Source organism: Aptenodytes patagonicus, chromosome 3 (assembly GCF_965638725.1).
Source record: "Aptenodytes patagonicus chromosome 3, bAptPat1.pri.cur, whole genome shotgun sequence".
Taxonomy (NCBI): Eukaryota; Metazoa; Chordata; class Aves; order Sphenisciformes; family Spheniscidae; genus Aptenodytes; species Aptenodytes patagonicus.
Window position 1 is genome coordinate 7,554,562 of NC_134951.1, and position 22,763 is coordinate 7,577,324.

The 22,763-nt window shown below is 44.1% G+C and overlaps 1 protein-coding gene across 2 annotated transcripts in view; it reads left to right on the forward strand.

Moving 5' to 3' along the window:
- Positions 1–5,308: 5,308 nt before the first annotated feature.
- Positions 5,309–22,763, forward strand: part of CD2AP (CD2 associated protein) — an 88,264-nt gene continuing 70,809 nt past the window's right edge. For both annotated transcript variants that reach the window (XM_076332669.1, XM_076332670.1), the window contains exon 1: positions 5,309–5,496. In XM_076332669.1, coding sequence (XP_076188784.1) covers positions 5,493–5,496 — 4 coding nt within the window. In that variant the 5' untranslated portion in view covers positions 5,309–5,492. The remainder of the gene's footprint in view (positions 5,497–22,763) is intronic.

Sequence of the window (22,763 nt, forward strand, 5' to 3'; positions counted from 1 at the left end):
AGGGGGGGCAGCAAAACCGCAACCATGGACTTCCGGAGGGCGGACTTTGGCCTGTTCAGGACGCTGGTTGAGAGAGTCCCTTGGGAAATAGTCCTGAAGGGCAAAGGGGTCCAGGAAGGCTGGACGATCTTCAGGAAGGAAGTCTTAAAGGCACAGGAGCAGGCTGTTCCCGTACGCCGTAAGAAGAACGGGCGGGGAAGACGACCGGCCTGGCTGAACGGGGAGCTCTTGCTGGGACTCAGGAAAAAAAGGAGAGTTTACCGCTTGTGGAAGAAGGGGCAGGCGACTCAAGAAGAGTACAGGGATCTCGTTAGGTCATGCAGAGAGGAAATGAGAAAGGCAAAAGCCCAGCCAGAACGCAATCTGGCCGCTGTCATTAGAGACAACAAAATATGTTTCTGCAAATATATTAATGACAAGAAGAGAGCCAAGGAGAATCTCCATCCTTTATTGGATGCAGGGGGGAACATTGTCACCGAGGATGAGGAAAAGGCTGAGGTACTCAATGCCTTCCTTGCCTCAGTCTTTAACAGGCAGACCAGTTATCCTCAGGGTATTCAGGCTCCTGAGCTGGAAGACAGGGACGGCGAGCAGGATGAACCCCCCATAATCCAAGGGGAAGCAGTCAACGACCTGCTACGCCACCTGGACGCTCACAAGTCTATGGGGCTGGATGGGATCCACCCGAGTGCTAAGGGAGCTGGTGGAGGTGCTCGCCAAGCCGCTCTCCATCATTTATCAGCAGTCCTGGTTAACGGGGGAGGTCCCGGACGACTGGAGGCTTGCCAATGTGACGCCCATCCACAAGAAGGGCCGGAAGGAGGATCCGGGGAACTACACGCCTGTCAGCCTGACCTCGGTGCCGGGGAAGATTATGGAGCGGTTCATCTTGAGGGCGCTCACAAGGCATGTGCAGGACAACCAGGGGATCAGGCCCAGCCAGCACGGATTCATGAGAGGCAGGTCCTGCTTGACCAACCTGATCTCCTTCTATGACCAGGTGACCCGCCTAGTGGATGAGGGAAAGGCTGTGGATGTGGTCTACCTGGACTTCAGCAAGGCCTTTGACACCGTCTCCCACAGCATTCTCCTCGAGAAGCTGGCGGCTCACGGCTTAGACAGGTGTACTCTGCGCTGGGTCAAAAACTGTCTGGACGGCCGGGCCCAGAGAGTTGTGGTGAATGGAGTTCAATCCAGTTGGCGGCCGGTCACGAGCGGTGTTCCCCAGGGCTCAGTACTGGGGCCGGTCTTGTTCAATATCTTTATCGATGATCTGGATGAGGGGATCGAGGGCACCCTCAGTCAGTTTGCAGACGACACCAAGTTGGGTGGGAGTGTTGACCTGCTCGAGGGTAGGAAGGCTCTGCAGAGGGACCTGGACAGGCTGGATCGATGGGCCCAGGCCAACTGTATGAGGTTCAACAAGGCCAAGTGCCAGGTCCTGCACTTCGGCCACAACAACCCCATGCAGCGCTACAGGCTTGGGGAAGAGTGGCTGGAAAGCTGCCTGGCGGAAAAGGACCTGGGGGTGTTGGTCGACAGCCAGCTGAACATGAGCCGGCAGTGTGCCCAGGCGGCCAAGAAGGCCAATGGCATCCTGGCCTGTATCAGAAATAGTGTGGCCAGCAGGAGTAGGGAAGTGATCGTGCCCCTGTACTCGGCCCTGGTGAGGCCGCACCTCGAATACTGTGTTCAGTTTTGGGCCCCTCGCTACAAGGACGTTGAGGTGCTGGAGCGTGTCCAGAGAAGGGCAACGAGGCTGGTGAGGGGTCTGGAGCACAAGTCTTCTGAGGAGCGGCTGAGGGAACTGGGGTTGTTTAGCCTGGAGAAAAGGAGGCTGAGGGGAGACCTCATCGCTCTCTACAACTACCTGAAAGGAGGTTGTAGCGAGGTGGGTGTTGGTCTTTTCTCCGAAGTAACAAGCGATAGGACGAGAGGAAATGGCCTCAAGTTGCGGCAGGGGAGGTTTAGATTGGACGTGAGGAAAAATTTCTTTCCCGAGAGAGTGGTGAAACATTGGACCAGGCTGCCCAGGGAAGTGGTTGAGTCCCCATCCCTGGAAACAGTTAAAAGACATGTAGATGAGGCGCTTAGGGACATGGTTTAGTGGGCATGGTGGTGTTGGGTTGATGGTTGGACTCGATCTTAGAGGTCTTTTCCAACCTCAATGATTCTATGATTCTTCCTCTCTGAAAAGCAAGCAATAAATTCAGATATTCCATTAAGCTCAACCATAAAGCATTTAAAATGCTAATCTTTCATTTTTAAAAGTTTTGTTGAACAAGTTCCACCTCAGGAGAAAATAATCACAGTTATTCTGGGGAACCTAATCGGATTTGAAAATACTCTGAAACAAATATGCACTTTTATAATTCCATAGAGTTAGAATATCAGTGCTCTACATTCTGCTTGAACTGAAAGAAATGATTGAATAAAAAGCAAGATCCGGTGTTCCCTGCATATATATCAGTGTAACAGCAAGACTGTATTTTCAAAGGTCTGGATAAACACCAATCTTTGCATAATATCCAAGTGAAAATGGATAATTAAATATTTTCAGCTTTTACTGAAATGGAAAGTGAGGAAGGAACTCATTGTAGGTGATTTAGAAGGTAATTATTGGTAAATAAGCATTTAGCACATGACATCAAACATAGAGCATATAGAAAAGAAATGGAGTAGTCACATGGCTTAACGGTCAAGGCATACGTTAATAGCCTAGCACAGATGTGTTTTCCTTATATGTATTTTAATTGCCAACTCATATAAGAATGCCAAATATGGGTCACTATGCTGCTTTTGAGTTACACATGAGCGGGCTCTTGCATTTTTGCAAAACTCACTGCAGCGAAGTCTTGTCAAACTCAGCGGAGCATGAGGCAGACACAACTGTGCAGTGCCATATAACTCACGGACCAAAGCCCCAAAGAAGGACCGGCTTTAGACATGGGCAAAACAGAAAATTGTACGGGGCTGCAGATGATGGATTCAGCAGCATCGCAGCCAGTCGTCCAGAGAGAAAAAGACTTCTGGGCTCAGCAGCCACAGGGGCTTCCCCAGGAACCATCCCATTTCTACCTCACTGGTACTGAAAAGGAGATTGAGGCTAAAGCACAGGACCGGCTGGATGGTGGTGCACTATCATCAGAGCAGATGGGCTCTGAATAAAATTCAGTTTTTGTAGTCAGACTGGTAAGAAGCTTTGAGCCAGCCCTGGCCACAGTTATCAAGACATGTAAAAATAAAACAGAATTTCAGAAAGCCAGCATCTTGCTAGTCCACAACATAAGAACCAAGAACCACTGCTTTGCTCTTCAGCATGTTCTAGACTGAAAAGGAGGGCAAAGGTAGCTTTATGTCAGCATGAGTATTCATTCAGGGCTGATCCAAATGTAGTAACGATGCTTAAATAAACTGGAATGAGCTTTTGCCCTAGTTCAGACCAGCTTCCTGAAAGAAGGCTACATGGAGCTCCTTCAACTCTCTGTAAAGGCATACACTGTGACTATTTTATCTCTCACCTCTCCTTCATGCATACTTAGTCTTCTGGCAGGGTTTAAAAAGGCAAAATTGCTACGTCAGATCAAATTTATAATTCCTCTCATCCTTTATCCTTTTTTTAGCATGTAGCTCTTCAGAGGAAGTTGGAAAAAAACTATACAGATGAGGATAATTCATCCTCATGGAAGTTATTTTCTGAATTTTTGTTGGGAGTGACTTCAATCTCTAAGGATGATGTTTCCTTTCTGTCCCAAATCTCCTCTTGCTACTAACTATTGTAAATCAGGGGGTGCGGGGAGGTTGTACTTTTATAAAAAATAGATTCTCCTTTTAAGGGGAGTATCATGGGGCCATTTATCAGCGTTAAACACTATACCTGCTTCAAGGAAATTCTGACTGTCACTTGTATGTTTCCAGTTCTGCTGATGGAAGAAATGGAAGCACAGTTTGCCTCAAAGTACAGTGAAGGAGATAAAATATCATACTACAATACGGTATATGCTTGTTTATACCCTCAGACTTCACATTTTGTCTTCAGTACTCATTATCTGACTCATTTTCTGTTTATATGCCATGAGAAAGATGCTAAGCAAAAGCTGACTCCTGGAAATACTTGACATTCTTTTTAGGCTAATTTTGTCTTGAGCTTGGCTGAAATGGCTCATTTTGAACCGCTCATAAAAGGATGTCTGCAGCAGGGAAGACAGAATATTTTCATTTCAGAGAGCCCTGCTGTGTTATATTCCCTGATTTTCATCAAAACCAGACCATGTTTACTTGCCCTTTTGGCCTCAGGGTCACTGTTTCTTCTTTAAATCAGTTTAGTTCTAAGTAGTCGTTTTCACTCAGTCCTGGGTTTCCCACAAAAACCTAAACAGTGGCAGCCAGATAATAGCTTTGAACACTTTCCTCCTTTCTTAAGCACATCTTAAGTAAAAAAAAAAAAAACCCAACAAAAAATATCCCTCCCCTATAAACTCTCCAAAAGCAATGCACAAGCGAGGTTAGCAGCCTCGAAGGCTGCATAAAAAGGGGACATGCCCGCTTTCTTCCCCAGGCCTCCCTGCACACACCCGTGCCACCTTCCTTGGGCCAGGAGGAACAACCTGGCCCCTGCAGCCAGAACCCACTCCAAATCTTCAAGACTCCTCTGCCCAAAAGGGTCTTCCCGAAACGAGCCCAACGTGGGCGTTTTTGGGTAGGGGCTAGAGCCAGGAGGCTGCTGGGGGAGGAGGTTGGGAAGCCCCTGGATGCATGGGGCAGCCCGAGGGCCTCCGAGGGCCGGGGTTTTGCCGAGGGGCTGTAGAGCCGTGAGGCAGCTCCTTCCCCCGGGGGAGCTTGTGGGTGCGCGGGCTGAGAGCAGGGCCCCCACCCCGTCCGGGAAGGGGAAGGGGGCATCGCCTCAGTGAGGCGGGGGGTGCCTCCTCAGGAGGGCCTGCGGAGAGGTGACTGCGGGGCGGGCGGGAGACTCGGCGGAAAACTGGACTGGGGCGGGGAAAAGCGGGGCGGCAGCGGGGCAGCGCGCCCCTCCCGCCGGCGGCGGCGGAGGAGGCGGTGGAGGAGGCGGAGTAGGAGGAGGAGGAGGGCCCTGCGCCGGGGCAGCGGGCGGTGAAGGAGGCGGCCCCGCGGGGCGGTGACACCTTCCCGCGCGGGGCGGTGAAGGGGCGGTGACGTCATCCCGCCTGGCAACGGCGGCGCGGCGTGGGGGCGGTGGCGCTCGGCTCTCGCGGGATTTGGCGACCCCCGCCGCGGGCGGGGCGGGGCGGGGGCGGTGCCGCCGGTGCCGGAGCTCGCCTGAGGCGAGGCGAGGCGGTGGCGGGGAGCGACGGGACGGGTCGGGTCTGCGGCCGCCTCCGCCCCGGGCCGCCGGCGGCTGGGAGAAGCCCCCTTCACCCCCGTAGCGGCACGGATGGAGCCGCCGTGTCCGGCTTGAGCGCGTCGGCGGGACCCGGAGCCGCTCTGCCGAGCCCGGGCGGGCGGGCGGGCGCAGCATGGGTGAGCGCGGCGGAGAAGGGCTGCCGCGGCGGGGGGCGGCGAGACTGGCCCCCTCTTCCCGCTCCCCCGGGGCCGTCTCCGCCGCCCTTTGTCTGAGGGGGAGGGCGCGGACTTGGGGTGCCCGGGAAGCGCCGCGTCAGGGCAGCCTCCGAAGTGCCCCGGGGAAGGAGCGTTGCTGGTACCCGGTGCCTTCGCAGAAGGTGGGGGCCGGTGGGGGACCGGAGGAGCTGCCGTCGGTGCCCGGGCCCGGCGGGCGGGAGCTGGTGGCGGCAGGTGCTCGCAGGTGCTTGGGTAAACGCTGCCTCTTCGGCGGGACGAGGGGCGGCGGCGGGGCTGGGAGAGGCCGGGGCCGCTCCCTCTTGCCCGACCTGTCCCGGGGGGGCAGCGGCGGGGGCCCGGGGCGGGAGGAGGTGGGTGGCAGCGCCGGGGGTTACGTGGTTTTCGGTGGGGAGAGCGAGGTTTAAAGCCGTACAGCGAACTCTGATCCAGTGCTGGTTGGAGGGAGCTTGGTTGGAGTGGCTTGGTGAAGAGTAGAAGTTGTCCTGATTAAATCCAGCCGTTTCGGATTTTTTTTACCTAGCTTCAGTTTGAGCTGTGCCTTCACCTATTTCTCCACCAAGGTGTTGGCTTAAAAAAAGCAAGTGTGTAACGACTCAAAGTATTCCTGTTTTCATAACGTGCCAGTTCAGGCTTACACTCAAAACAATCAGTTGTACTGGGTCTAACTTTTAAAGTAAGAGCATCTGCATAGAGAAGTATGGAAGTGTGACTTAAACATCACTCTTCAGAGCCCTCTTTCCTTATTCAGAGTTCCCCCACTGGGGTCCAAAATGGTCCACTGACCATTTTGTCTTCTCAGTTATCTCCACTCGTATTGCATCCCTTGCTTCGCTGTCTGGTATAACATCAGCTGCTTAATGTACTTCTGGAGGGGTGTGTGCAACGGTGCGTGTGACGGTGGCTTTGTGTGTTGTGTGAAGAGGCATGTGTGTGCTTACATTGCTGTGTGCAAGCGTGCCATGTTTGATGAGCGTGACTTAAGTTTTTTTAAGTGGAAGCATACCTGGCTTTTGTATAGCTTTGTTTCCTCCCCCTTGTGCATAAAAAGAAGGGAAGAAGTGCATGGCGTGCAGATTAAACGTGCAGTTAGTGAAGCGATACGTGCTCCTCTTGACTTGTGCGCCTCCTGATTATAAAGATGTGATTTCAGTGTTTTCATTTTAAGGAAAGCTGTCTTATGTGATCAAAGCACACTTAAAATGAAGTCTGAAAATATAAAGTGAAATTGGTGTGTTAGGTTCTGATACAAACCAAACTTAAAGAACTCACTTTTTGATGCTTGTGATTGTTCAGAATAGGTAAGAATTACTGTTTCGTTTCTTTTGGGCTGCATCGTCTTACTTGTAAGTGAGAAGTGTTTACCCAGGTCATTTGCGGTGGCCTGCCATGGTAGTTCCTATAGCATAAAGGTTTAGTATGCTAGTTCAACGTTTTGAACTCAGACTGTGTAATGCTGAAATGTGAAATACCTGAGGATTTACATATGGTAGGTCTGGATTATTAAAATTATTAGTATGCAGTTAGGAATACTGTATATGACTATTAATAAAAGACTGAATCCAGTTTATGACTAATGATTACTATATGACATTGTTTTATGTATTTTTTCCTTACCCTTCCTTTTCTTAAGTGTGGCTTCTTTCTCTGCCTCTTCTGATTACAGTAGTGAGCATATTATTACTGCTCCAGAGGAGACTGAATTGAGTGGGTGCATATACTCCATGTCAAGTGTTGTTATTGCATGGATTGTTATAACCATAACAATTTGTATGCATGGGCAGTTATAGAACTGTTTGTGCCAGAACGGTGGCAAACCTCTATAAATGATTGCAGAATGATCCCAGAGCCTTTTAAACAGACTTTCTATGAAGGTGTCATCCTTTATTCACATTTTCAAGTGTTACTCTCTTGTGACCAAAAGTAGGGAGGAATGTACAGTAAAACATCTCTAAAAATAAGAGTGGAAAAAGAACTAACTGTAGTTTGCGCTGCACTCGCTGTATTTAGTGATGGCCTCATGTTTACCTTGAGAAGTCATTATTTGGTTATTTTTGAATGACATCATGGTAGAGCTGGCTCTTGATAAGACATTGTTTGTCTTTTATGTCAGCTTATGAAAGAGATTTTACATGTAAGAGGTGGCTTGGAGGGGACTGTTGAGGTATCTGTTTGACAAACTCAATCAAGGGTTTCTGAGACTTACGGAGAAGTAAGAATGGGGCAGTATGACTCTGGAGGAACTAAAAGGAGAAGGGCAGAAATACAAAATGCCTTGGAACAGGTTCTTTTATGTTCTTGTAGTAACTGGAAATTAATGTTGCAAGAGCACGTGTCATTCGGACGCTTGAAAGATGGGGAGGAGGATGTTATCAGAGGTGACAAACACTACACCACATAAAGTTACTAGTAATGGCCAGTTACATGCTTAAGCTCTGTCATTATAATTATTTGCCTTCTCTACTAGATTAATCATGAGGATTCAACATATGGCTCTACAAATAGACAGAGAAATAGATTAATTAAAGGAAAAAAATGTATTCAGATGTTCTGGGGAAAAAAACTTTGAGGCAATTATCTTTTTGCCGCCTTGGGTTGATATCCACTTGGAGGTAGAGTTCCATGTATCAGTGCATTATAACATCTGTCCGGTTTACTTCTATGGCTCAGTAACATATTTTTCCTAATTATAGTTGAGAAATGGTTTGATTATAGAACTTGCACGTTAACAGGAAGGTTGAGCTAAATTTGCAGTGTCCAACTAATTTTTTTATGGTGTCACAACTAAAAATGAAATATTGCAACAACAGCTGCCACAGTGGTACACTGAAATCTACTGGACTTCTGTCAGTATCTTAGCTATATGCATTCCCCCCCCTTTTTTTATTTCTAAAAACTTGTGCAAGCTTTGATTTGTGGTTCCCACAAGTTAGTACATTTGAAGTTGCTGCATTTCATCGTTAGAAAACTTTATAACTTTGGAATACTTTAAGAAGCCAGACATACTTCTTCATTGCTCACACAATGAGTATAAGTATACTTAAATATGTTTGGTCTACAGAAACTATTTAGTAAGTTCATCAAACATGAAACTTGTGTGAAGCCTGTTGCTTTCTTCACCTTCGTGTTGGCAACAGAAAAAAATCTAGAAGGTTTTTATAAGCAGACTGAATATTTTTAACATACTGTCACAGGGACAGTGACAGATTGTTTCAGTATTCACTAGTAGTATTACAAGAACCACTTAAAACATTACTTCAAGGTTCTGTAATTTTAAAAACAAACAAACAACTGGAAAACAACAAAGGACTAGGATAGATCAAGAGTCCTTCAGGTAGTATTTTTACCAAGAAATATGTAAGATGCAATGTACAGTTGAACTTTATTCACAGTAAACTACTGAAGAATAAAATTACTTAATCAGAAGTACAAGTTATTGCAGCCCTTCTGCACTAGGGTACTTGACAAGCCTAATGTCGACAGACGAACTGTACTTGTACTGGCAATGTTGAGCAAAGTGCTTTCTTATTATAATTTTCTTTATTCTAGACAAAACTATAAGGGAAGATGATGGAAGGTTGACCTCTGGAAGCTACTGGGAAACCAAATTACAATAACTGGGAAGAGTTGATGGATACTGGGTTTGGGTCAAGGTAGAGGAGAAATCCCATCAAAAGGTGCCAGAGATTCTGTCAGCTCAGTTCTTTCCTCTTTTGTTTTTCCAAGAATGTAAGAGCTGCTGTGCTGAGAGCCCTGTCTGTAGGGCAGGTAGGGAGGAAAAGGATATGGAAAGCAGGTCTGTCATGGAAAGTTCTTTATTTTTTTTATAAAAACCCGTGGTCTGGCAATTAGTAATTTATGGACTTGCTCAACGGTGTTTGTAGTTTCACCAGACCTTTTTTATAGATAGGGATGGACCATCGGGGACTTGGACAAAGAGGAATGTGGCTCTGGTCCTCCACAACTACCTGTGGCAGTGAGAGTCCCTGTTTAGCATGAATGGGGGTGCGTGTCAGAAATAGGTCCTTTCAGCATGTGTTTTTTTTCCCTAAAGCTGCTGCTTGTTCTGCCTGACTCCTTTGTATTTTTGAGAAATGGTGGATGATTGTTTGGTGACTTCAGACTGAGAAGTCTCTCTACGTCTACTTTCCTTGTTTGCCAGCCATCCCAGGTGTTGGTCACCTTTACTGGATGGTTATTTTAATTTTGATAGCACTTTTATCTTCTTGTGGAGCATTGTTCAGGACTGTGTATGTGTTCAAGACTTAACTCCATGCAGGGGTGTAATTATATTTGCTGTCTTGGTTTCTTTTGTTTTCCTAACAGTTCTTAGAGTTTTTGTTTCAGCTAGGTAGGATCTTCCCTTTGAAGTCTCTTCACCTTCACTGGCCGTCTTCACTCCATTGTCTGCCTGTGTTAGGTTTTTTTGTCCCTTAGTGGGTTTTTGTTGCATAAACACAGGCAATGCGTGGTCAGGCATGCTGTACTGTCCGGCTGAGTGAGGTGGCTGCCCGGTCTGTCCCGCTCTGCCTGTCATAGTTCTGCTCTTCCCATCCATTTTGCTTCCTTGGAGATGCTGTCACATGTGACTGCTGGTTTAGTATTTCCCTAACCCGGTTTTATAAAAATGATTTGTTAGGAAAGAGCAGCAATGAAAGTGTTTAAAGTGACTTAGGTCATCTTGACAGGAGTGGGTAAGTCGATCAGGTGAAATTTGTTGCTGGTGGGTCTGGGGTGTAGTGATTTCTAGTAGCTAGTCCAACCTGTGATTACCACCTGGGCACTTAAAATGTGTCTCTGGTCCAGTACAGGGGTTTAGACTACTTCTTCTGTTCCTTTTAAAGTTTTTGTGTTTTTTTTTTTAACTGGCTTCCTATATTTTATAATGTAGTTAAATTATGTTCAACTTTTTCTTCCCTGACACTCTTCCTTTCCATGAACATTGCTTTTCTCTTCTACTCCAAATTGTGAATTTGCTAACTATCTAAAATGTGCCCTGCTCCCTGTGAAGGGGACACCTGTGGCTTTGCTGTCCCTTATCTTCTTGGAAGTGCAGTGATGAGAACTAGTCTTACATAACTTTGTCACTGTGATGGTGCGAGTGTAACCCTGCTTGTGCATTGCCCTCGGCTGTCCTGTCACACTGGTTGTTAGCAGGGCTGAAGTACTAAAACTGCCTGTTCAGTTGCCTCTTTCCTAGAGTGATCCCTTGCTATGTTAAATAAAAGCATACCAAAGATTTAATTTTGATGCTAGCCTTGCTTTGAGCAGGATGTTCGGCTAGATGGCCTCTGTAGGTTCCTCTCAGCCTAGATTATTCTGTGTTTCTTAGTGTAAACTTCAATTCGTTTGAATAATGTGATGCCAGCACAGCTATTTACTTTCTCTGACTAATGCCAACAAGTATTTTTGGGTGGGATTATGTTTTGCTGCTCTAGCCATGTGCAGAATTTACTTTCTCTATATAAAATCAATATGAAATGTTGCTTTTTCAGAAATCTTGAATGAAGAAAATGAAGTATTGTAGATATTTTTGAACAGTATATCTGCATTTCCTGAAAAATTTAAGATCTACCACTGCCAGAGTCCTAAATCAGTTTGAAGGAGAAGTCACAGTATGTGTGTCTGCCAAATGAGTTAAATCTTTCCACTTTTAGGGTGATGTACACTGGAAAGAATATAATACAAGGTCATTTAGAATATTAAGTTTTCTTAAAGGTATATATATTGCCTATAACATGCTCAAGGTGTTAGGCAGGATTGCTTTCAGGGGAACAAATTAGAATCTAATATTTTGAATTATTAAAAAAAGAACCATTTTCCTTTAATTTCAGCAATTTGGACAGTGCTGACTTGTGATGTTACAAGAGAGGATTGCAGTTGGAGTTCTCCACTGAACTCTGGAGAAGGAAGCGAGGATCTGTCTGCTTGCGTGCCTTAGTGCTGAAGAGCTTTGCGATTGTAAACTTTGAGTTTAAATTTGACATTGTTGCTTAAGAAACTCAAAATTAATTTTATCACCTTTATTACTTCAACCAGATAAAGTATTATTTTAAATTACTTAAATGGCTTAAGCTCATGCTGTTTTCTTAACAGTACCTAAATTGCCATGAAATGTGATACTTTTTGACAGTAGAGGAATACATAAATGGTTTTGGAATTAAGCAGTACTAGGTAATCTCTCTCTTTTTTTTTTTTTTTTTTAAATTTCGCTTCTGCAGCAGCAGAGTCTCAGCTGCTGTGAACAGATTTTTGTGGATTGGAGTTGTTGTTGATTTTTATTTTAGTTTTAAATTAAGAAGGCAGTTTTGCTGGAGTTCCTGGAAACTTGCCTGACTTACCATTTAAAGAAGACTCTTAAGTCATCTGTTTCTACCTCTTGGATAAAATTACTAGGTGGTCAGTCTTAGTCAAATGTTTTTGACTGGATATGTAGCTTGATCTTTTTAAGCTGGCGCTGAAATAAAGTCTCACCCTTCATTTACCTCTGGCTAGTGAGTATTGTCCTCTGCGTTTGCTTGTACGAGCTGAGTCTTCTGAAACTTCCCTGTCTTCCTGGATTAGCTTTCAGCCAGGCTGGCTCTCCAGAAACTGAGACTAAGCTCATGGTCAGAAAAATTTCTTTACTGAAAGAGTGGTTAAAGATTGGACCAGGCTGCCCAGGGAAGTGGTTGAGTCCCCATCCCTGGAGGTATTTAAAAGACGTGTAGATGAGGCGCTTAAGGACATGGTTTAGTGGACATGGTGGTGTTGGGTTGACGGTTGGACTCGATGATCTTAGAGGTCTTTTCCAACCTTAATGATTCTATGATTCTGTGATTGCAAACAGAGTGAATGGAAGCAGGAGGAGGCTGAGGATGCTGCTTACAGCGGTGTCAGCTGCAGCCCATTTACAGCAGTTGTCAAAGTCATGCCTGATAGAAATTATTGTCTTCTAATTTTAGGTCTTTAGTTCAGTTGTGGATTTACTGGAAACATACCCGTTTACCTTAATTCCACATAGTTTTTTTTTTTTTCCCCAAGCTGCTTTGTTTCTCCATTTTTCAGGAAAAACACAAAAGCAGAACAATAAGCAAACTTCTCAGAATGGTTCAAGTTGTTTCCACTCAATGCTTCTTTGGGACTGGGGGGAGAAAAGTCTCCCATCTTTGCTGCTTGAAGAAATGAAACCGCTAGTTTCATGAAGTTTTCACTCTCTAGTAAAGGAGAATCACATCACTTAACTCTGAACTTGTATCTTTAGTTATGAAAGGATTTGTTTTAAGGCTGCTTTGCATGCAATCTCTCTTCTCCTGAAGTCATCCTGTGGGTGCAGTTTCACACGGTTCTTCAGCAGAGATAACTTCAGGCTGCTGCCAAAAAGGGCCAGAGCTTTGCGATGCCCCTTCTTGGCTTGCCATGGCTCTAGCGGTTATGAGTATGCGGTGTGAACTGATAAGCTGGCTGGTGTGGAAGAAACTCTTGTGCCAGGTTTGCCATCATGTCAGCAAACTGAATGGCCTTACCCTGACTGCACAGTCATTAGCTCCTGTGCAAGAGTGTGGATGGGACTATATTTCAGGAGCCAGGGAAGGGGGAGTGTTTTTCCTTTTCCATTTTAGCCTGCAGTTACTTTGCACTGATCCAAGCTGAAATTTTATAAGCTTCTTCTGAGTGTCTATATTAATTCCTCTCCCTAAGTGTTCACGATCCAGCAAACAGATTATTTCACAGCTTTTTTGTTCCTAATCTTTGTAATGCTTTTTTTAATCTCCTTGACATCCTCTCCCATCCATTTTAAGCCAGCCAAGTGCCCTTTTTAAACTGTGCTTCTAACTTGCATTCTTTTTTTTTTTTTATTGGTATAATACCACCTTTAAAGAGAAAATAGTTCCTAAACAGCTACAACTTGTTATTCAGGTGCTGTTTGTATTTCTGTGGATTTTGGTTTTGGTTGTCCTCAGTAATGTGTATGTTTTGAGAAGAAGACTGAGCACAGTATGTAGGGAAAAAAAAAGCCTCTGTCCTTCTGTATCCTGGTTTTCTGCAGTTGGGCTGAACTTTAATGTTCCCATCACTTAAATGCTTTTTGGATTTTGGCTTATTTAGTACTGTCATAAATCAATAAATGCAAGATTAACTAGAATAAGCCTGCCTAAAATTTAAGGTAAACTATGTTGCTGTTTGCACTCATCTTAACATCTGAATGTTTCTATCGGGGAAGTTATTAACTACCAGAACAAACTGCCAAGGGAAGTGCTAGATCCATCATTTCTTGATATGGTCAATCCCCTGGATGATGCCCATCTCAGTGCATTCTTGAATCTTCCCTTTTGGCAGACTTAGTGATCATGTGTCCATGGGATGATCTAGTTCAAGATACTGGCCAGAGTTGAATCCAACTGGAAGAGAACCAGCTGGCTGATTTGGCAGCAAACTAAACCGGCACACCCTGGAGCAGCACAACTGCGAGACCAGCACAAGGGAAGAGGCAGTGGTATGGGAACAAGTAGGGGGAGAGCATGCAGGGTCACTCCTTTATTCTCAGATTGTTGGATTAGGTGTAAGAAACTGTATTCTCTGTAAATGACTAAAGCGACTGTTCCTGAAAAGCAGAGCCCGTCTGTTTGGTTTCCGAAGTGGTTAAGTGAAGAATATTCTTTTGTTCAGAGTTTTTAGTACAAGACTTCACAAATTCAGCTAGATTTGCAAGCTGCCTAGGACTGTGAGCAGTTTCGGATGACTATCTGAAGAACGGGCCATGGGCTGTTTGTTTGAAACCTCAGTGTCCCAAACAACACTTCTTTTTGTGTTCATTTGAGTTAGTGCTGTGCTGAAGCCAGGTAAAATGAGATGCCATTCTGAAATTGGGGCAGTGGAAGTGCTGAGGGGCACAAGTCTTTTGTAGACTTGAGGACAAAAGCAAATATGTTAATCCCATACTATCACAGGTATGGTAGATAAGGAGGCAGCAGATCTTTCAGAAAAGTGGAAACAGCAGAATAAAGTCCTTTTATTAAACAAACTATTGTAAACGGTGCTGTTTTGCTCTTGAAAATCAAATATGATGCTTGCTTTGCCTGACTCAAGCTATACGTGGTACCGAAAACATACCTCATCCTTCAGCACAGGGAAGGAGAGTTTGTGTCTCAAGTGGAAGACAGTAGTTACTGTGAAAATGTTAAAGTAGTGTTATACTTAGGCTTCTCATAAAAACAGGATCTGCTTTTACTGCATACCAGTATCTGTGTAAGGATGTGGTACAGGGAAGCAGGGGAATTGGAAACCATCTTGGATGAAACCCTTTGCAGCTTAAGGAGAGCTTGAAGGCATTGCTTGTAGCTGTATGTGCTGTAGGGCTGTATGTGAATTAACAGTGTGGTGGTTCTCAAGTAAAAGCACAGTTGAGAGTGCATAAAATTGTTTCCTCTAATTTTCATGTGTTCATCTTCTTACTAGATGCTTATTTTGTGGGAAGAGGGTTTGCTCTTTCAATCTTAATGCTGCATCCTTACTGAGAGAGAATCATAAAATATGTATATGGATTGTAATGTAAATGGCTTCTAATGTGTAGGTAGTAGAAGAAAACCTGCCCTGGTAGATAACTAGTAACAGGAAGCCTCTGGCTTGATGAATAGCAGATGAAATAAAGCTGTTTATGAAACATGAGATGTGCTGTCAGTAGAGTAAGACACAACCTGCCATGTCCATGCAGCATGACCATGCTAATTTCCTACCAAGACAGAATTGCTGGATCTTTATGTACGCTGCTGTATCACGCTTTTGCAGTTCTGCGCAGCAATTGAAGAGGTAAATCCTGACCTGTGTGTTTTTTTTAAAAAGCTGAGGTTATATTGCTGATTTTTCTCTCCTCTTGATTTTACATTTTTTTTGTGTGTAGTTGGGTCACCAGGGTTGTGCCTGGTAGTTGTGAAATACATGGGGACAGTCAAAAGGATTTCACTTGTTTCTGGAATCCAAACTACTGCTTCAAGCGAATGTGTTGGGAATGGTGGAGGTGTGTGTTCGCTTTCTATGAACTTGTGTTCGGGTGCTTTGTCTCCTGACCGCAGCGACCAGTATCCCTTGCCCCAGACAGCTTTTCATAACCTCCAGTAATGCCTCTGCTCTCTCCCCAAATTCTTCAAATACCGATCGTTCTGTGTTACTATCAATTAGCTGTGCAAGACACAGCACATGCTGTAGCTGCTTCCAAGCTGCATATTTGGTGATTAGCCAACCATCAGGTTAAAAGAGCAGGAGTGTTGGGGCAATCCTGAAGTCTTTTCCTCTGGGAGGCCTGTGATTTGGGTGCTTCAGTGCTGACTCTGAGGAGGGGGGGAAATAGCTCTTATTTTTGAGACACTACTCTTCTGGCATATTTCAACAAAATGGGTGTACAGGGGAAGAATCATTGGGAGTGAAGCAGGAGGATAGGCCGATTGGGACGCTCATGCGAGCCTGGTTTCTTCAAGTGCTCAAGATTATGTTCAGGTACCTGAAAAAAACCACAGTGAATGGGGAGGGGGGATGGTTGATGTGCTGCAGTAGTACTGGGGGAATGGGCCAACAGGAACCTCCTGTGGTTCCAAAAAGACAAATGCATAATCCAGCACCTAGGAGGGAACAACTTTGCTGTCTACCAGGTGGCACAAGCAGGACAGTAGCTAGCAGGTAATGGGGGGTGGTTGTTCCCCGCTACCTGGCACCCATGAGGATGTTACTAAAATACTGTGTCCAGTTTTGCTCCTCTTTCCCCTCAAATGCAAGAGGGATGCCAACAAACAGGAGAGTCGAGTGTGGTTGGGATGCTAGTGCGTATAGTGTGCAAGAAGTTGGTCTAGCATGAAGAAGAGAGAGCCATAGTCTCCTTGGAGGCACAGTGAAAAAATGTAAATCAATGGCTGCAAGTGAGGACAATGGTAATTCCTGTTGAATATAATGGGGAAAAATTACTGTAAGACTTCAATACCAGGAAAGGTGCCCAGGGTGGCTGTTCTAACTCCATCCTTTGAAGACTTCTAAAATTTAGCTGGACCATGCCTTGAGTGACCCGATTTGACTTTGAGGTTAGCCTTGCTCTGACCAGTTTGGAGTAAGCAACCTCCAGAGGTCCTTTCAAACCTTGTTTTTCTGTGATTGGAAATACTGCAAGCCATGCAGGTTTAAATCATGGTCTTAATAAGATATGCTTAAATCCTTCAAAATCCAAGTTACAAATGGATGTTTAAAGGACTTGATCTCCTAACTTTTAGAACATAATTGAGCTAATGAAGCAATTTTGTCTCCTTTAAAACTATCTGGTTGAGATTGTAGGGTGCCCTTGAGCATTTGCAGTTTTGACTGGCTTTTGTAAAAATCCATTGTATAAGGATTTTTCTTTGTGCTTTTCAATCAACGGTTCAGTTTTTTTGTGTTAACTAAAATGTCCACACTGAAAAGTAAATTAACTTTATTAATGCCATAATTAGTATGGACCGTTCTGACAGCATGAAGTCGGATAGGAACACTTGTCCCTGTTTTAATGCTAAGCATATTTTGTGGTTTTTGCAAGATCCCAATCTGGGACCATTCAGACTATTGCATCATGCCTGTTCTTAAAGATGAAGGGAACACTTTGTGCATGCTCCAAATGATGCTTTTAAGTTTCCATAAATTTATTTCAAAGCCAGATTCTTGCCATGTTTGCAGAAATACTAATTGTCATTCTGAATTAGGTATGTGCCAAATTGTAGGCCATCTATCAAAGCATTTTTGCTTTTTTCTTTTATTTTTTCTTTTTTTAAGAGCGTGAAAGGAGTTTTTCTTTTGGTTTAAACCCAAAAGGCTTTCAGAGACTCAGACTTTCTTTTTTTGTAACTCATGAATTTGTAATCTGGAGCTATGATCATGCTGTCCTTCTTGGCAAGAAGAGTCCTGAAAAATATCTGCAGGACGAGCTGAAGCTGTTGTAGTAATATGGGGTCCTGATATTGAAGGAAGAAAACTTTTGTAAAATTCAAATACAGATTATTTTTTTTTTTAGGAGGGGGAAGGGGATGACTTTGTAAAAAGGATTCTAACTGAGATAAGCAACAGAGTCTTCAACTTCAAATGTATTTTTGTGAGCTAATTATCTAGTGGAGATTTTAAGGGAAAAACCTATAAATACGGTGTTGACCCTGTGGTACTCTTACTGCTTATTTGGTGCTTTGGATTTGGACTAAATCTAAATGAGGTATGACTTTTTTTGTTCTTCAGAACTTTTTGGCATGGCTCTGTTATAGCAGCTTTTGTAATTTGGTGTTTTGTGACTCGCCTTGAATGTTTTGCCAAATAGATGTTATAAAATTAACTTAAGGGAAGGAAGAGACATAAATCTATATATGGAACAGTGTCCGAGTCTTGACTTAAGAAAACGTGGTGTGCTTTTTTTAAAGTACATTCCCCTGTGCCTTCTAAGATCCCAGGTTTAATATCCTTATTAATTTAATAACAGTTTTTCACCTTTGCTTGTGAAGACATTTGCTACCTTTCCTGCAGGTGTCACCTCTCACTTCCAGGCTGGTTTTTGGCAGTGAGCTCTACTCGGACTGAAGGAAATAGCAAGTAGCACAAAACATCACTTTCTGCTTAACGTAACTTCCCAGGTGAAACATTTGGACCTCTTCTGTCCTTACAAGGTAGTATCAAATACCTGTAGGTGGTAGAGATCTTACTCTAATATTTCCTATTTCATGTCTTCTCTTGTTTTAATGGGAGGAGCCTGGCAATTCGCGCTCATAGAAGCGAGGGGGTAAAACCAAATCCACAATTTTAGCATTTATTAAGTTTGTGACCGAATTTAAGACAAGTATTTCTGATAATATAGGAGAAGACATGATCGGATGCTTCTTCTAGTGTCAGTTTAATGTACCTGCAGTGAGGAATGTATCACTAAAACGCTCTTTTTGCAGCTGGCTGGTGATGACTTATCTACAGGATACAGTTGTAGGATTATGAGGGTATGTATGGGAATGATTCGCTTTAGGGAAGTGAAAATTGACAAAAAATTTTTTAAGTGTGTTCTATCATACACAGTGGTAAGCACTAGGATGCACTCTAGAAAATTACGGGAGCCTGAAGCAGGAAAATGAGGCATGCGTGGTTTGCATCTTTAATGCTTCAGGGCAGGCTGCTGAGCAGGATTTCTGCTATACTATTTAATTTTCTTCACAAAGTATCTTGCTAATTGTACCGGAGCCAGCTCGAGAAGCTGGTGTTTGAGATGGCTACTATTAGAATGCAATGAGTTTCTCATTACTTGAAATAGTTTGGGAGGAAAAGCGTACTTTTTTTACAGTTTTCATTTGTTCATTTTCTTAATTACTTCAGCCATTCTTACTGGGCTGTAAAATTAGACAATCTTTTATTAAAAATGTGTGGTGAGTCATTTCTTGGGGAATGCACCACTGAGTTGCCCAATCTAAAAATGCCAGGCGGATCCAGGACAGCTTCCAGATGGACTAGTTCTGTGCTGACAGAACCAAGGCTCCTGGCTTTCGACTGTCTCATGGGTAGCCTGCTATTTTTGTTTTTATTTTCCTTTTTTTAGGCAAGCTATTGCTGTAAAAGGATTGTTGCTCTAAAGCAGAAAAGGTTTGTGCTAGAATGGGGTGACGCAGCATAGGGCAAATTATAAAAGGAGTAAGGAAAAACAGCAGACTGCAGGGTGGAAAGAAAAAAAAAAAGAAGCAAAACTTTACTCAAATTGCCTTATCACTGGCTTTGACAGCGACAGGAGCCGGCTGGGGATCACACTGTCTGAGAGTTCATGATTGTGATGTCAGTGGAATAGGAGCAGGAAGGTATTTTTGGGAGAAGTGTTCAGTGGCTGAAATTAATTTCAGTTTGGCCAACTTCTGCAGAGTTGCCTGTCAGCTGTAGATGTAAAATTAGAAGTGTGAGAAACTTTAATGAGGGATCTGACAGATCTTGTTGATCACAAGTCTCTGAAAGTCACAGGATGCCTCTGAAAGAGAACATGCTAAAGCCAGTTACTGATACATTCTTTTATTTGTATGTATATCTAACACCTAGGTAAAATCTCATTAAAAGATTTTTCTGTCTGAATCATAGAATGGTTTGGGTTGGAAGGGACCTTCAAAGATCATCCAGTCCAACCATCCTCGATGGGCAGGGACATCTTTCACTAGATCAGGTTGCTCAGAGCCCCGTCCAACCTGATTTTGAATGCTTTCAGGGTTGGGGCATCCACAGCTTCTCTGGGCAACCTGTTCCAGTGTCTCACCACCCTCATAGTGAAGAACTTCTTCCTTGTATCTAATCTAAATCTACCCTCTTTCAGTTTAAAGCCACTGCCCCTTGTCCTGTCACTACAGACCTTGGTAAAAAGTCTCTCTCCATCTTTCTTATAAGCCCCCTTTATATACTGAAAGGATACAATAAGGTCTCCATTATCATTAGGAAGTATAAAATGCAGTGGGACCCCATACTTTAGGAAAATAACAGAACTACCTTTTATTCCAGCTTGTTACTTCCCCTCTTCCATGGCAATTTTTTTCCCTTGAAGCTCATAGTATTTAATCAAAACGGGAAGCTGACAGTAGCTGGGCTGCTGATGCTGAAGTTTGGGCAAGCAGAGGTCCAAATGTGATATTGGATATTGTGAGACTTAATATGTGTGAAAGTTGTTTTGTTGCTGTGTTGTTTTTTGTTTGATTGTTTTTGTTCCCCCCCGTGTCTGTGTTTATTCTGACTTCATTAATTTTTTTCCTAAAAGCTATCTTTATAATAGTATAAAATACCCTTACTGTAAGCACTCTAGAGTACTCATTAAGTTTCTAACTGATCTTGTAAACCACCACATATATCCAGCGCCTTTTTGGTGGCAACTTGTGATAGAAAGGATACACTGTATTCCAGAAGAATGATATTTTCTTGATAACCAGTGCTATGGTCTTTGGAAAGACTTTGATTTTTAAATTCCCTTCTAAAAAGACTTTTTTTTTTTAAATCTGATGGAGTAGGGGGGGGGCTGGGACTGGAAGACTGAGCTGCCCTGGCACAGTGCTGCATGCATGTGAGCTCAGGTGGGGATGGTGCTCTGTCTGATCAGCTCTTATGTCGGAGAAGTGGAAAGAGGGCTTGTTGGGGAATTTGGCCTGACTGCAGCATGGTGGCTGCTTGCCATGGCTCATCTAATGCTGCATGAAACCTAATGAACCTTCTGAGACGTGGGGTGTGTTGGAGTGAATGTGAAGGCTGTTGCTTCAAATGGAGCAAATCCTGTTGGGATCCAAACTGAGTCCCTGCTGGGTGGCAGCAGTGTGTTTGCAGTGCTCCCAGAGTTTGGGTGGACACAGATGAGCTGGTTTCACATAGAATCAGCTTGGGTCCAACAGTGTGTGTGTGTTCGTGTTGAAGGCATCTTATTGCTTGAAAGCAATATTTATTTGCCCAGCACCTGAGCTAATAAATTCTATGGATTTATGTTCTTCGTCTTTGAAATAATCCACTACTGGAACAATCAGCTTACAGCAAATTGGGAGTTAATTGTATATGCTTAAAAGAAAATGTATATAGAATGGCATGAAAATCTTTCAATTCCATTGGCATTATGTTGTTTTATTATAAACTAATGAAAGAATCCCGATGGCTCAGGGCACTTGGCTTAAAACAAGACTTTTAAGTCAATATTTGAATATATGAGGTCAGCATTGTCTTAAACTGCAAAGTGCCTCCTCTGCCACATCCCTTCCTTGTGGCAGCAGAAGTTTGCTTGGCTGGCATGTAGGGGATCAAAGCTTCAGGAGCAGGAAGCAATATGACTGCTTTGGTAGAGAGTTGTTTATCAGGACTGGAGCTGGCATGACAGGTATGGCTCACTTTGGAGTAGGCACAGGTAGAAATGGCTCTGCTATGTGTCACTGCTGTTTCTGAGGCCATACAGGAGGCGCCTGACCTCCTTTTGAGCTGCTATGAAGGTAGAACATCTTACTTGTGACGCATAATGCTTTCAGTAGTCCTCGTGATGCAGCTGTTTTGCAGGTCCTCCCCGTGGAGCATGAACGTGATGGCTCCGCATGGCTCAGCTTGGTTAAGTGTCTGCTATTCTGTATAGTGTGACTTAAAACTGTTGATTTACTGAAGGCTGTGGTGAACTGTACTGTAAAATATGTGTAGACTGCATGGTCTCCATTAGTTAAATATACTCTTTCCTTGTTCGATGTCTTAATAGCTTGGAACTGCATCTCTGACATCAGAGTCAACATCAGAGTTGACAGGAATCCAGTGGCCTTGCATCATTAATGCATTATGTTAGGATGTGGTTTCGTGGCAGATTTTGGCTATGTGCAAAGCAGCAAATGGTGAGGGGCAAGATGAGTGAATCTGTAGAGGGAAACTGCTGGTGTTAGGGACCTGACATTCATATTGCATGTTTTGGACACTTTTATATCATCATAGTTCTAGTCTCATCCCATGGACTTAATGCCTATTAAAGACTAGCATGAAAAGTGCTTCTGGGCTGCATATCTTTGATTTAATTTCAGTGAAAAGAAATCCAGATTATTTGCTGTGGGACTGCACCATGCTGTGAACTGAAGCACAATAAATGAGGATGGTTCGGAGCTTCACTGAGAAGTGTGCTCCTGATCTGGACGGTAACAGTGATGTAGATGTTGATCTAAGTTGGGTTTGGTGCAATCCTGCTCCTCTGACCCTGCAGTGAGCCATCTTAGGGAGGTAAACTTGCAGAAAATCGACACTAAATAGTTTTCTCCCGGGCTGTTTTCTTTATCTGATTCACGCAGAGCAGGGGGAAGGGACTATGTGAACACACAGAGAAGAGGATGGAATCACAGCATCCCTGGGTTAAGATGTCTTGGAAGTACAACTTTGCAGGTTTCCCACTTGCCATTAGTGATGTAGCTGTCTTGGGCACTGTGAGAAGGAAAGAAGGAAATACTGTATGTTTCCATCTGTTCAAGGTTCAGTCCCTAGGCTGTTTCTCATGCTGATGGCTATTGGGGTGTGAAAGGAAGGGAAGTACCTTTTTGCACAAGACCAGTGGTTGGGGTGGTTTCCCCAATAGTGGGAAGTGTGAGGCACTTCCCTGCTCAGTGTGAGGAAGACCAAACCCACACCTGTACCCCAAAAGAATACTTTGATCTTTGGGGAACTGGTTATTATGATCATTGTGGGTCGTTGTGTAAACAGGAGAGTGAATCACGGGAGCAGATGCAGAGCGC